Raw genomic sequence first — 16,176 nt, forward strand, 5'->3', positions numbered from 1 at the left:
ACAAAATTGAATTTATTAAATCTAACTTTCAAGCAGTGTAAGGGTGTAAGGGTGAAGTGATGTTCAAATCAATACATTTGAAGATGAAATACCCATTTTTAATCCAAAATGGGAAGTTGCTTCATTATTTTTATGATTGTTTGGACAGAACAAGAAGAGAAAGAACGTATTGAACGTGAAAAACGTGAACAAGAAATGCGGGAATATCAGGAACGTGTTAAAAAACTAGAAGAGGTGGAAAGAAAGAAACGTCAAAGGGAATTAGAAATTGAAGAGCGGGAGCGTCGTCGTGAAGAGGAGAGGCGGAATCTTGACGATCCACTTTCACGGAAGGTAAATAATTCTAATGAACTGGATTTTTCTGGAAAGCATATATTTATATACTATGCATTTCCAGTTCAAATATTCTGATTAGAAATCATACGGCTTCTATGCTATTTAAACCTTAGCTTACTTTACAAATGTATTGATACAGTATAGATTTATGCAAGGATTATTCAAAATAATATCAGATATTGTTCTGTTGTTGATTTAAACAAAGATATTATTCAGTACATTGATACCTTGACTGTCAACCCTGAAGCTGACCTGGCTGTGGCCACTTTCCGTAGTTTTCTATAGGAATTTTTCTTCATATGGCTTCAGGCTTGACACAGCCTGGAGCTGAGGGGGGCGTAGAGATAATTGAGGTTTTGTAGCCAAAATAAAATAGTTCTCTTATGAACCAAGAGCATTCCAGCAGATGGCTGGCCAGAGGAGGAGAAGAAAAGTAATCAGGCAACCAGCTAGCACCCAGATTAGACAATGTGACATTGTTTGGGAAAACAGGAAACTTTCAGTTTTAAAAGAGGTGGAAAATGTGGGATCTCTCAGAGTTGGTTTTCCACCAGTCTGTGCCAAGATCATATCTCCCAGTAAAACTGTTTGAGGAATCAACCTGCCTTGGAGTTCTGTTTGCATTGAGTGTATTTCTTGTAACCCTCACATTGACTTTGTGTCAAGGTTCCGACAGACGATCCCAGGCAAATCAGAACTCTGAGGCTACTTGTTTCCTCAAAGAACTTCTTTATTGGGTACATCATATCGGCACGCTTAATGGAAAACCAATTCTGAAACTTTCCCATGGTTTTAGCATAATTAAACCAGCAACAACCCCCTTCCCAAGGTCATTAAACATGTTGGCCAATTAAGCTAATTGGCAGGCTCCTCAAGTACTCTTCTCCTCCTTGCATCACCTGAGAGATGACCTTGGTTCTCATAAGAAAGATGTATGTGTGTAGCAAGGCATTCCAACCTTGTTAGTGTTTGGGGACAAACCCCCAAGCAGAGTGCACAGCAGCAGTCAAGCCAAGCAGCCAAATGAGAGAGAGGCTGGGCCCAAGAGTATACACACACTGGAGACAAAAACACTGTTTGTAGTTTCAAATAGTTATTTAATTCACACAGAGTTTAAGCATTGTCATTCATTCCATATGTCATTATCCAATATATCCATCCAGTAACCTAGTCCATTAACATAGTCAGTACAATGTCCTTATCTTCTCCTTCCGATACCTTTCTCTGGAAGACAACGCTGAGTATACACAGGATATCAGCTCACCAAGTAAACAGTCCTTTTGTTCAGTAGAAACGGTATCAGGCACAGTAGCCAACAAGCAAATGTCTCATACAGGAGTAAACAGCAGGCAGCAGACAGCAGAGAGACCAGCGACCAGAGATCAGTAACCAGGAACCAGAGACCAGAACAGGAACCAGGAGCAGTAACCAGGAAGTGTTACGTTACTCTCACTGCCTTATATTGCTGCTTGCAACCGCACCCTTAATTATCTAATTACATTGCAGTTTGGTGCTTAAAGCTACAAACACTTAAACCTAGGTTTATATATTTAGTCACCCAAACCTAGTTGGTGTATCAATATACCCAACAAACCTCCTACCCCCTCCCATGGTGTGTGGCTACGATGAATTAAGAAAATGGCTTCTGCCAGGTTTAGTTTGCCATTGACACTTTGCTTATCAGAAATTGGGAAGATTGTAAATGGCAATCATGATTGTGAGATGCTGTGGCTATCATAAAGGTGTGATGGTAGCCAAGCACCAGAGTTGTGATTACATGATCACAAAGGCACTGCAATTATCATTAGAATCAGTTATGGGTTAATTTTTTCAGTGTGTTGGCAATTAGATTACTGTAATAAAATGTTCGCAAGGTAATAAAATATTGCAGGTGTAAGAATTGATAGATTTATAAAATTTTAACCATTGGAAAAAATAGTTTGGAGAGTCAGATGGGTCTAAGCTAAATAAAAATAAAAAGATTGCATTGAAAAGTCTGTAGAGATTCTCAGTTATCCAGGTCATCCCAAAGGTGCTTTTTCAGGGGGCAACTGGACTTCCTTGTTTTTTCTTTGACGAAAAACCATCTAGTCAGAACTGAACACTTCTTCAAAGAAAAATCTAGAAAGTCCAGTTGCCTCCTGAAAAAAGCACCTTTGGGATTGCATTGAAAAGTTGGAAAAGATGCATCAGTTTTTAAAAAGCAAGTTCTGAGTAAATGGGTGGATTTGGATTTTTGAGAAAATGTTTTCAATAGCACCACATGGAGCCCATTCACAAAATAGCTTCTGCTAATGAAACCAAGCTAAATTTTGTTAGCAAAAATCATTTTTTATAATACATCCATCATTTCTTGTTGCTTTTCATTTTCTAGTCTGAATCTTTGTTTAATTTGAAATGCCATTACAGAAATCATGGTTTCTCTTATATCTACATTTTGCACCATTTCAGAAATGAATTTCAAATATCATACTGGGATATGAGTGTATACTCTGCCATGGGGAACTACTATTCTCTGTTTCCCCTTTCCATTTCTCTTGTTAAGTAGTAAGTAATAATTGAGATCCCACCTTAACTGAACCACCGTTATCCATGTTGAATGTGCATAGTTATCCAATGGTCTTTCAAGAAAACTGGAACAATGTAGAACAGGGGTGTCAAACTCACATCGTCGTGGCAGCGTCATGTATTGGGACTTCTTTCCCCTTTGCTAAACCATGCGTGGCCAGCGCGTGACTCATCTGGCCCGCAGGCCACAAATTTGACAGCTTGGATGTAGAACAACCAAATAACCAGTTCAGCTCTCTGGAATGAGTTACAGGGTTGCTCTCTGGAGTCTTCTGCTTAGGAAAAAAAAAAGATTTCTGAAAAAAGGGATGATAGAGAATGCCTCTCTCTGCTTTTGTCTTGAAACACACCCATTCTTTGCTTCAGGGATGGAGTCCTTGAAAGAAAATAGATCGTCTACTCTGGCCATAGCATGTTCTTTAAACTTGCAAACTAGTTAGAAGCAGATTGTGTTTCTGAAACTATTGATAGGCTCTGTGCTTTTTTAAAAAATGTGATAATTGAAATTAAAATATGAAGTATTCCTAATCACGTTGGTACTATTCTAAGGTAGGTTTTTTTATTGTGTTTAAATATAGGAATCACGCTGGGGTGATAGAGAAGCTGAAAGTACTTGGAGAAGAACTACTGATCAGGATTCAGAATGGAGACGTCCCCCAGAAAGGTAACTTAAAGAATAATATTTAAGCAAACTATAATAGGTTAACATTTTTTTTTCTGATTCTGATAACCTCTGCAACACTGTACATTGTCATCCAAAGAACATTGACTGGATAATGGAATAATTTTAGTGGCCATTAATACCATGTTACCAGGATTCTTTAGATGTTCCAGAACATTCCTGCAAACCTTAATAATCTTAGTGAGAGTTCTCTTTCTGTACAGTTAATAAGTCCGTGGAACTATTAATATATTCAATAACCAACTGAGATTTGTGTATAACCATTTCAAGCAAATTGGCATATCAATAAGGCTTGTCCTATCCTTCTAGGTGGGAATCATTTTGCTAAATGTATGGCTATATTTGCATCCCTTCCTCCATAGATTCTGCCCGCTCTTTTATATTGTTTAGGTAGTTTAATGTGTTTAATTGTCAAGATCCTAAAAATATAGTTATTTTTTATTATTTTATAATCCTAATGTTCCCCTTTCTTGTTCAAAAAATATTTTCTCATAGGCAATTTTCTCATTATTTGTTGTTATAAAATCTTTAATATTTTTGCTTTTACTATACCAAAATTTCTGTACCTGTTTTTATTAGTTCTATTGCCTGGTGGAAACAACTGTCTGTTCAAACAAGTTACTTTCATTTTCTATTCTCTGAAGGGTCAGTAATAGATGAATATACATACATAGGCTACTGCATTTCCAAGGAATACACACATAACATTTGTTGAAACAGACCTTGAGTGATCATAAGTAAGAATATTGAGTTTTGCTGTACCTGGAATACATAGTTTACCCAATTTCTTGTAATGAAAGCTATCCCCTAAATTTATGTCAAGTTTCTGCATGTATTCTGCAGCCTATAAATGGAGAATACATTTTTAATACCTTTTGTTTTAACTCTGGGGTGAATGTTGGAACCTGATCCTATCTGTAATGAGTTAGGTAAAATAGTTTGCTGCACCTATGGTTCATTTTGATTTTATTGGGTTTTGGATTTTTGTGGCCCAGATGGGACTAAACATGAGTTTTGGATCAGTGAATTGAGATTTATGGCACTCAACATTGGGTTGGTTTGAAGTTGATTTCTATATGTGTGTTATGTCTGTGTACACTTTGGGAGCGGGCAATAGAATTTCATTTTTAATATCTGCCAGAGTGCCCACAGGAAAAAAAAATGATAATAAAGGTTATCTTAATTGACTTTTCAGTTAAAATCTCCCCATGTCAATTTTTCTTTTGTACTCCATTGAGGAAAGAATCATGTGTAGAGAGTAAATTGTACTTCAGAGGAAATGGGGGTTGCATAAATCTAAGGAGATGAATTGCCCATAGACAGTAGGGTCAACATAAGTCTGGAATCCAAGAGGAAGGGAACCTGAACCCATATTGATGAGCAACCTGGAGAAGATGCTGAACGTGGTCCTTTTTTTTTTTTCTCCTGCCCAGGTTAGGCACTATATTGTGGTAAGCTGTGTATTGTTTTGTTTATTGGGTTTTTTTTTTGTTTATATCTGTCCTGATTAAGTTTCCTTTTGTGTCTGGAGTGCCACAGTAGCAAGGATTGTTTGTCGTTTCCTTCCTTCGTGCAACAATAACAAGGGCCTTCTCCATGGTTGCTCACTCCCTGTATGACATCAAGTCTGTGGAGATAATATTGGCCCCCATCTTGACATCCTTTCACAAGGCCTTGAAGACTTGATTTTGTCAACTGACCTGGAGATCTCAGAACGGGATGGAGCCAATCAAGTGGCTTATTTAATTAATTGATTGTTGTTACAAGGGGAGTGGGGCTTATTGTTTTTTATTGTTTTTATATTGAGTTTTAAGTTTTGTAAGTTGCCCGGTGTCACTGGTTGTGAGTTGTGTAGCAATATAAATTTTCTTACAGAAATAAATAAAACAAATTGAGAAAATCTCTCCAAATGAAGTTGCCTTCCAGTCTCTGTTGGTTATCTCTGTTTTTCTTCTGCTGTACAACTGCTGAGAGTCTATTTCTTTGACATTGTTTTGGTATACTGTAACCCCCTAAGAATGTCTCATCTACTTAACGTCTGATACTCTTCTTTATTTTAGAATAAAAAAGTGGTCTGAAATCCCTAGTTTTGGCCATTGTGTACCTTGTTCCTTGAGAACATCTTTGGGTACTCGGAACAGACTTTGCATTTCAAAGAAGAATACTCAAAATTACAGCTTGTTCCAACCAATATGCTTTTCTATTCAGATCTACTCTTTTGACACTTCTGTCTCTTTAATATCTGTAGGCTATTCTTCCAATATTAATGATTTCTATTTTTGTAGTTAATCTTTCTTTCTTTCTTTCTTTCTTTCTTTCTTTCTTTCTTTCTTTCTTTCTTTCTTTCTTTCTTCTTTCTCTCTCTCTCTCTCTCTCTCTCTCTCTCTCTCCCCCCCGTCTCAAATTACTAGCACTGTAGTTCAGTGCAAATCCAGTAAACATGAGCAAATCAATGTGCATAATAGAATGTTTCCATATATGAACATTCTGGAACATTTGATTTAGAGTGGTGTGTGTAATTCCGTTTTGTTTTTTTTTTGTTAATTAGTTTATACACACCTTAAAACTGAGTGGCTAATTGTCACATTTGATATTTTGGTCAGTTCACATAGTGTGTTGTAGTTTGTAAGATCATGTTATATAGATAATCCTGACAGTTAGAACAATCTGACTTGCCTTCAGAAGTTGTGGGTGCTCCAGCACTGAAGGTTTTTAAGAAGAGATTGGACAACTATTTGTCTGAAATGGCATAGAGTTTCTTGCATTTTCTGCTAGAAAATGGCAAAAAAGGAGTAAATCATGATCATTGACTCTGATGCTGCAACCAATTATAAATGGGAGCCAGTTGCCAAGTACCCCAAATGTGGTCACATGACTGCATGTGGTGGTATGTTTTACAATGGTCAGAAGTGCTTTATAGGCTGTAAAGGACACTTTCTGATGTTTTCATAACTTCAAACAGTAGTTAAGATATTGGCTACTAAATGAAGATCAGTTGTATATTTTTCTTATGCCGAAAGCACTTTTATTTAAGAAATTACATTTAACCTGAATATGACTCATGATATCTAATTGAGAAGTTTCTGTAAACTACAGATGGTAGTTTATTCCATTTCATGATATTGAGATTGAAGTTGAACCAATAAACTTTCATTGTTTCTATTGGAAAACCAGCAAAAAATGTGAACCATAACTTATTGTCTCTGAAGTTTAGTATTACGGTTTCTAGAATACATTTTATTATTTATACACATCCATGGAAATTTGTGACTTCCTAATGTATGAATGCATGTATTAACATAGAGTTGCTCACAGAATTTTGGAGATGAGAAATCATGTATAATTTGTAGTTATGTAGCTGTAATTTGCAAGAGTAACCCAATTATTGGGTTTTGGACATCTGAAAATAAAAATCTGGCTTGTTTTATTAGAGAGTGGCGGCGTGGGGAAGCACGTGATGATGAAAAATCTTTACAAAAAGATGATGTGACTAAGTCTACGACTCCAGAAGAAGCAAGAGAGCCTACCCAGGAAGCAACAGAAGATAAAATACTGAAACAGGATAAAGAAGAAGACAAGGATCCTAAGAAAGTCCTGGATGATGACCGAACGAGTTGGCGTTCAACTGGCGATGACAGGACCCCCAAGCGTGGCTTGGATGATGACAGGGTAATCAGGCGTGGCTTAGATGATGACAGGGTCCCCAGACGTGGCTTGGACGATGATAGGGGTCCCAGGCGTGGATTGGATGATGACAGAGGCCCTAGGCGTGGCTTGGATGATGACAGGGCCCCCAGGCGTGGATTCGATGATGATAGGGGCCCCAGGCGTGGATTGGATGATGACAGAGGCCCTAGGCGTGGCTTGGATGATGACAGGGCCCCCAGGCGTGGATTTGATGATGATAGGGGCCCCAGGCGTGGATTCGATGATGACAGGGGCCCCAGGCGTGGATTGGAAGATGACAGACCAAGTTGGCGTAACATGGATGACGACAGAGGACCCAAGCGTGGGTTGGATGAAGACCGAGGACCCAGGCGTGGGCTGGATGATGACCGAGGGCCCAGGCGTGGGCTTGATGATGACCGAGGGCCCAGGCGTGGGCTGGATGATGACCGAGGGCCCAGGCGTGGGCTCGATGATGACCGAGGGCCCAGGCGAGGGCTGGATGATGACCGACCTAGTTGGCGCAACACAGATGAGGACCGAGGACCCAGGCGTGGACTGGATGATGATAGAATTTCAAGGAGTGATGAGGATAGACGACCTTGGCGTAATACAGATGATGATCGAGGACCCAGACGACTGGATGATGATAGAGGTCCCAGACGCGGAGATGATTCCAGGCCTGGACCTTGGAGACCATTTGGTAAACCAGGTAAACAAATTCATGTAAATTGTAACTTTTTATTATAAACGAGACATCCCATGACCTATTGGGTCTTTGTTTTAGAAATATTTCCTTACCAAAAGAGAAAAGCAGAATGACCAAGGGCAAAAAAGCTGTGGGAATGGGAGCAACTTCTGATTTTCTGCTGGTTGGACAGTTAGGGCAGGACTGGTCTACCTATTTCCAGCAGCCAAAGGAGGGGCCAGTCTACTCTGCTCTGGAGGACTAAAACAAGACTAGTCTTGTGAACCTTTGGCCAATGGCACAACAACCTCAAAGCAATCACATATTTACCAAATTTCAATCCTATCTGAGTCATGGATCCTGGATTTTGGATGCATTCTGTAAGTTAGCCCATTTGAGATATCTTGATTCAGAAATTGTTGCCCTATGATGCACTATTTTTTCCAGTTAAAGGTTATAGAAAAGAGTGTTAGTAGTATACAGATGCCTGAAGAATATAAAACATTTTGTTCTAAATGTTTTGTGTCTGATATGGATTAATACATTCTGGTGGCTTATTTCAAGAAATGTATTAGCAATATAAAACTGAAAGATACAGATACTTAACATTGAAAAGTGAAGTACTTAAATATAAGATGTGTCCATCTTTTTAAAAAAAACTTCACATTTGGCACCTATCTATAATTTGACTCCTTTGCTAATCAGTAGAAGGTTTACCATAATACACTACTTTTCAGCTGGTGATATTCCTCTCACAGGAAGAACTAAGAAATGGTTTAGGTGTGGCACAAGGTAAGATGTTTCCTTTACCTTTGTGCCATTTTATTTTTTGACTAGTGAACATGAATGATTAAATGAATGAATAATTAAATGGAGACATTCCAAGTTCTAATAGGTAATCTGATTATTGAGCACAAATATGACACGGATAATTAATTAGCGATGATTTAAAGATAATCTTGCTGTAGATATCTGCCCCATTAGATGGTAGCACCTGGTTTATCTTGGCTGATTTTTAAAAAGCTCAGTTGGATTGGACCAGATTGATATGAGAACAGAAAACCAATAAGAACCCTCAGATCTGTATGCTATACTAAGAAATTGACAGGAGGATCTCAGTGGCAAATCTGTATTGTGAAGAAAATTAAAAATATTAACTATCCAGTATAATTAGTAGGATTTGAGTTTGACTTAGAAGTCTCTATTATAGGTATCTAAAAATCACAAAAAACTTCAGTGACATCATTCTGGATTTCATGGGACTTGAATAGGATACCAACATGTTTACTCATTTAACTATTTAAATTTTCAAAACAGATTTTGCTTTTCACACTTAAAGAATTGCTGCTTTTTATGAAAATGTCTCATTTGCAGCTGTCATAATGTTCTGGGCAATTTGTGAATGAGATTTTCTTTAATAGTTATGATTTAGACCACATGACAGTATCAGGCAGCTACTTATTATAGACTTAAATTAAAGTGGAAAACATTTTTTAAAAAATTTACTTGAAATGTTCCTTACTTTTTAAACCTGAAAGCCACTAAATTTAGCTCTCTTCCCCAATGCTTTCATATCTCTTCCCCAATGTTTTTACCACCAATTGGAAAAAAGCAGCATAGAATACATTCATGGAATTAAAGTTTCCCAATTTTTCATATGACAGATATGTCAGCTCCCAAAGACTAGTCCGACCAATCAAGTTCTGCACAATTGTGGGGTGCGGCAAAAGACATTGCAGGAATGATGGAAAATAGGGAATTTGGCTAAAGAATGCAGGAATGGATGTTCCATGTGCTTTTGAAATTAGCCTTTAAAAGTTGATGTTTTGCTGTTGGCTAGGTGGATGGAGAGAACGAGAAAAGGCTCGAGAAGACAGCTGGGGACCTCCACGGGATTCCAGACCTTCAGAAGACCGTGAATGGGACAGAGATAAAGACCATGATGAAAATGAAAAGGAACGAGAATTTGACAAAGACCGTGACTTAGATCGGGAAGAACGTTTTAGGCGTCCTAGGTTAGATTTTATTATATTTTAATAGCATTATTTCTTTTTTTTCTCCTTTATGAACCAGAAGATAATTTTGATAGACTAGTGGAGTATCTGGTATTTATGACAAGAAATACGTGGTTGTAGGGAATATATGTTGAAATATGTGAGCAGTATGCACTTGTCTATCAACCATAAAGACGCCAGTTTTTAAAAATGTGTTTTATTATGGCTTAAGTTTTAAACAAAATAATTTTAAATGAAAGCATGTAGAGAATGATTTCTTAATTCTTTTCACTCCTTTTATAAGCAGTAGGGTGTGTGTGTGTGTGTGTGTGTGTGTGTTTGCATTTTTTTTGTACATTTGTTATGTGGAAATGATTGGGAAGCATGACATAGGTTTAATATCCTTCACTGAATTGTGTGACCAAGAGGAATTTAGAATGGAGTGGTCATCAACAACCTAAATGACAATCCTATGCTGCTTCTTTTGATCCATTGGGTGGATTTTCTCCTAAAGTCTGCAGGCCTCATCTGAACAATTTCAGAGTCAATCTTTCTTTTGTTCCTTTTCCCACCAAACCATTTTGGTTCCATTCTGTTCTGTTTTTAGAGGCTTACTTTGCTGATTGACAGATAGATGGACAGACAAGAATGTAAAGAGACAATCCAGAGTCCCTTTAACATACTTTTCCCAATATTCCACTGGGTTGGAAATACTTTAAAAAAATACTACAGAAACAATTTGCATGCTCACAAAAATGTAGGGACGCTTCCATTTTATAGATAATTCTTCCTTAACAATCATAATTTATATCACTAAGGGATGTGGTAGTAAAGTACAATGTCACATGAGCATATCACTTAGCAACAGCAATCTTTGCAGTCTCCGTTGCTGTCCTTAAGTGAGGATCACAAGACATTAAGCAAGGACCTCCTTGCAGCTTTGTCAGCTTTGAACAAGCAGTCAATGGGGAAACTGACAAAGTCACAAGCCTTGGGGGTGGGGGTGGGGAGGCTTGCAAGCAGGCTGGCAGTGGGTAAGTGCCTACTGTGGCTTGAAGCAACTAGGCTCATCAAGATAAAGAACGGTGGAAGTAGGAGCAACTTACAGTAGGGGCTTGTCAGTTTCCCCATTGACTTTGCTCGTGTGAAGGTGGGTGGTGATCACATGACAACAGGATGTTGCAACCATTATACTTGTGAACTTGTTGCCCAAATCATGATCAGTCACTGCTGGGGTACTGGGATGGCTGAAATTTTGAGGACTTCTCATAAGTACCACTTCTTTAGTGCTGTTATAATTTTGGAAGATTGCTACATGAGTCGTCATTAACCAAGAATTACCTGTATTTTATTTTTTTCCAAAGGCATTTAAAAGTACCCATGTTCTTTTTAAAATCTTTTTTCCCAATGATAATTGCAATTTATATGAAGATAGTGATGACATAAGTAATTTTCCTGCAGATAAGCTGTAGTTGAAGGTCCTTTCTTTTGCACTGATATAACTTTTATAATTAAAGGGATGATACTGGCTGGAGAAGAGGACCAGCTGAGGAAACCTCTAGCTGGAGAGATTCAGGTCGTCGTGATGAATGGGACCGAGGTGGTCGTGACTCTAGAGATGACCGTAGCGGTCGTGATCTTCGGGGCCGTGTTGAAGAGAGAGAAAGGAGAGGACCCCCACCCAGAACAGATCGGGAGGAAGGTAGACTACTCCTACCCAATTCTATTATTGTTATATAAATCCTATCAGAGAAACAGGGAATGCATTTCTGTTACAAAAAAATGCAGGTGGTGTATATTTTTGTACGTTTAATAAATGTATATGGACAACCATCTCATATGTATTTCTCATACCATATCTAGGAGGTTAATGGTTAAAAACAATTAAATAATAATAAAAACAAGTTTAAAAACAACAAAAATTACATAAAACAGCATAGCAGCTGATTTAACACTACCAAGACCAAGAAATGGGCTCACCTATACTAAGAGAGCCCCAAGCTTGATGACAAAGCCAAAGTTTCCATGCCTTGCAAAAGTCTAGCAGGGTCAGGATAAATCTAATCTCGGAGGTAATGATCTAGAGAGTGGAGGTTATAACAGAAAAAGACTTTATTCTGAGGCCCTGCCAGATGGCACTCTCTTATAGAGAGGACCCCGAGCATGCTTCGCCTGCTGGATCTCACAGCACTGATAGACACCACTGGGGAGAGATGGTCCCAGAGGTAGCCCAGCCCCAAGCCATGAAGTGCTTGCTTTAAATGGTAGCCAATGTAGCTTGTGGAGTAGACATACCACATGCGCTGAATAACTGGTATCTGTAACTATCCGGATCACCATATTTTGAATCCGCTGAAGTTTTCAAACACCTGTTGAGAGCAGCCCCATTTGGACATATTGCAGTAATCCAAGCAAGAGGTAGCCGTGGCACGAGGGACTGTGAAACAGAACATACCTCACCTTGAACCAACAAATAACCTCACCAGTGACTTCATGAAGATGATAAAACAGGAGACGGGACATCACTGAACCTTGTGGCACTCCACATAATAAGGACCTTGGGCTGAACATCTCCTTCCCTATCAAACACCAACCGGAACTGGTCCTGGAAGAAGGAGGAAAATTCAAACCCCTAAAGCCGTTTGAGAATGGTGCTATGATCAGTGATATCAAAAACTTCTGAGAAGTCAAGAAAAACAAAGCTTGATGCACAATCCCCATCCCATCCTCACCAGAGATCATTCTGAAGTGCAATAACGGCTGTCTTGGTTCCATACCTTGGCCTGAATCCTGACTGAAAGAACCCCAGATGATCCTCTTCTTTCAGACCTCTTTGAAGCTGCTGGTAATTACCACCACCTTCACAACTTTCTCTAGAAAGGAAAAATTGGAAACTGGATAAAATGTTGGATATAGGAATCAAGAAGGGGGTGAATCATTACCTCCTTAAGAAATGGTGAAATTACCCCCTCTCAAAGAAGAATTAACCTCTATCAAGGCCCAACCACATGTCACCTCTGGAGGCCTTAACCAACAAGGAGGGACATGGATCTAATATAGATGTGGCTGAGCTAACAGCTGATAGAACACTGGCATTTTTCTTAAGCCAACAGGATCAAACACCAAAATAACAAAATCTTGCCCTAACCATCTTTACAGGACCTGCTATAAACAGAGTCCAATACAGCATTGTTGGAAATATTGATACTGTTAAAGGCAACACTTGAGATGCTTTTTAAAAGTAAAGCAGAAATATTAAGAAATCACTTTAATAGCAATAACAATAGCACTTAGACTTATCTACTGCTTCATAGTGCTTTTTAGCTCTCTCTATTGCCCCTAATCTGGCTCCTCATTTTACTGACTTCAGAAGGATGAAAGGCTGACCTCACTGGCAACTTTGAGCCAGTGAGAATCAAACCCCTGGCGGTCAGCAGAATTAGCCTGCCCTGCAATACTGCATTCTAATCACTGCGCTACCATGGCTCTTTTATTATCCTTTTAGACGACTTTGCAACTAACAACTACAACAAAAGAAAATCTAGTGGCTGTTTTGCAAATATTGAGTATTCTGTATTGTATGAGTGGCCAGAAAAATAAAATGGGAGCTTACCAAGTACAGTTCAACAGAAGGAGATGTGGAAGAAGGGGAGACACTAGAGAATCTCTATTCTGGGTGCCCAGTTGTTGAGGTTAAAAAGATCATTGCCCATGTGGGGGTGACATGATGCTTAGAACTGACTTATTTACTGTTCAATTTATTTATTATTTTATATGGAGAACTGAAAAAAGCTTTCAACTACTCATATGACAAAATGGGATGGAACAGTGAAAATGTTAGAAAACAAAAAAAATCAAAATGATTTTGATGGGTTATTGAAATAGTCTGAAATGACAAATATAGACAACTATAAGTATCAGAAATACTTAAATGTAGATTCATGCACAGAATCTTTATGGTGAATTGAACTACATGATCTCAATTGTCCTTCCGTACTATACAATGCCATGATTATTTTCTTCAAATTTGTACTTTTATAATGCTAGCTTTTGTAATACATGTAACCCTAATTTTTAATTTGCAGTGTATTCTGAAACATTGCTGGAAGTACAGTGTTTATAGTCTTAAATTGTAGCATGTATTAATTCAATGTGATTATTTCTTATTCCTTCATTTTGACCTGTGGTTATGCTTCATTACTTTTTCTTCCTGTAATAGAAACATTAAATTATAAATTCCTCCAATATATGTTTAATTCTAATTAGATTAAATTATTTCTTCTGGATTTTGATTATTCATTACATAGCCCAGTGAATGAAGTACAGCTGAAATACTGCTCTTTATTTTTCAGTGAGCTCATGGAGACGCAGTGATGATAGAAAGGAAGAACGTGAAGAACGTGAAACAGTTCGAAGAGCACCTCCTCCTGCTGCTCCTACTCCTGGTCCTTCTGTTTCCAAAGAACGAGAAAAAGAGGGTGAGAAAGAGAAAGCTTGGAGAACAGATAAAGACCGAGAAGCCCTCCGTCGCACTAAAAATGAAACCGATGAAGAGGGTTGGACCACTGTACGGCGCTAAGTTCAAAACCTAAACATGGTTTTAATTGATGTTTTGCATTGATTTGATAACAGATTATAATATTGGTGCTTTAAGAGTCTGAATTTGAATTCTTTAACAAAAGTTTTCTAGAAATGAAAGCATGAAAAACTCTTACTTGTATGCAAACTGATCATGCACAGAACTTACAACTAATAGTTGGAAATTAAATACTGGTTATCTAAATTTTCAATTGTATGTCACAGATCACTTGGTAGTAAGAATAAAAAAATAAATTCTATAGGTATCTTTGAGTGGCATGTACATCTCAGTCAAAAACAAATCTGATTTTTATGTTAACTAACCTTATACCTTAAAATGGATATGGCCTGCAAAGCATATGTTTAAAGCAATGTTCCTGGTTCCATAAACAAATGACTTTGTAAGGTTGTACAGTCTAAAATTGGTATTTGATGGCAGAGGCTATTGCTGGTAGTATTATTGAATTCAGTATGTTTTAATTTGATTTATATAGAATAAATGTCATGGGTCTTTTAGCTATGCTGGGAATTTTTCTTTAGTTTTCAGTAGATTCTATTTGAATCTTATCAAGCCATTTGCAGTCTTTACTTTCACAATGAGTGCCACAGTAGTATTGAAACAACAGGCTTTTAAAATTGAAAGTATTTGAGTAATCTTTTTGCTGAGCATTTTTGTTCCTTGCTGTAGACTCTGCTCTTTCTGATATTGGTAATTTCTGCCTTTTGAAACATTTATATAGTGTCATTTCATATACATGATCTGTGGAGGAATCACTCACTCCTCCTTTCCTTCTGAATTTCTTGTCTTCAGGGTAAGTGCTTTACCTTTAAACCAAGTGCTTTGTAGTAAGAGTGGGTTGACTTCAATTTGGGGCTGAAATAGCAATGTTAGTGATTGTTTTTAATTGAAGCCAACACAGAACTTGCTGCTATGTGTTAACTTCAATGATAAATAAACGTAAAAATCTAACCTAGTATTTTGTTGTGACTTTTTAATTTATGTTTCAGATTTTCATAATCTTTCTCTAACATATTTGGAAAATAGCCTGATGTAGGAACTTACATATTTATTCTTTTTCCATCGGTCTTTTACCCAGTGAATAAATACATTTTCAAACAATTGTCTGTTGGAAAGAAAGTGCTAATAAATTCAAATACAAACAAGAATTCAGTAAAAATGAATGGAAATATATTTTTCATATTCTCAATTTCATTTTAATTGAAATAAATCTGGACTTCTTAGTTGTCCTCTTAGTTTATATCATCAAAATATTATGATTTGAAACAGGAATGTTACTTTGCATTGTTAAATATAAGTTTAGGGAGTTATATAGTTATAATAGGCATCAAGAAAGGTTTTTTTTTTCCTATTTCCAGTATTTCTCCTGCATTTGTAAAAAAAAAAAACCATGGGTGAAAGACTCAGTAATGAAAACTGTTCACTAAAGTCAATCATTCAAATTATATAATTTTCAGCCTATGTCAGGAAAAAAAATCTGTATCTTAGATCTTGAATATACATTGCAAACCTACAATATAAAATAGATTGCACAGAATCTCTTTGATTCTTAGCATTTAGAATGTGCATATGTTGTAAAAAATTCATGCTATGCTATTAAAAACAGCCAAGATAGAAAAACTGTAAACATTTTATTAATTAATTT

The 16,176-nt window shown here is 37.4% G+C and overlaps 1 protein-coding gene across 1 annotated transcript in view; it reads left to right on the top strand.

The window, feature by feature from the left end:
• The window catches only part of EIF3A (eukaryotic translation initiation factor 3 subunit A), a 32,359-nt gene extending 16,873 nt beyond the window's left edge, over nt 1–15,486 (top strand). Inside the window, exons 16-21 of the mRNA XM_087932654.1 lie at nt 149–333; nt 3,483–3,568; nt 7,018–7,964; nt 9,781–9,955; nt 11,452–11,636; nt 14,287–15,486. Coding sequence (XP_087788780.1) covers nt 149–333; nt 3,483–3,568; nt 7,018–7,964; nt 9,781–9,955; nt 11,452–11,636; nt 14,287–14,513 — 1,805 coding nt within the window. The 3' untranslated portion in view covers nt 14,514–15,486. The remainder of the gene's footprint in view (nt 1–148; nt 334–3,482; nt 3,569–7,017; nt 7,965–9,780; nt 9,956–11,451; nt 11,637–14,286) is intronic.
• The last annotated feature ends 690 nt before the right edge of the window (nt 15,487–16,176 follow it).

The sequence above is a fragment of the Pseudonaja textilis genome, chromosome 4 (assembly GCF_049901715.1).
Source record: "Pseudonaja textilis isolate UNSWEBS1 chromosome 4, rPseTex1.2, whole genome shotgun sequence".
Lineage (NCBI taxonomy): Eukaryota > Metazoa > Chordata > Lepidosauria > Squamata > Elapidae > Pseudonaja > Pseudonaja textilis.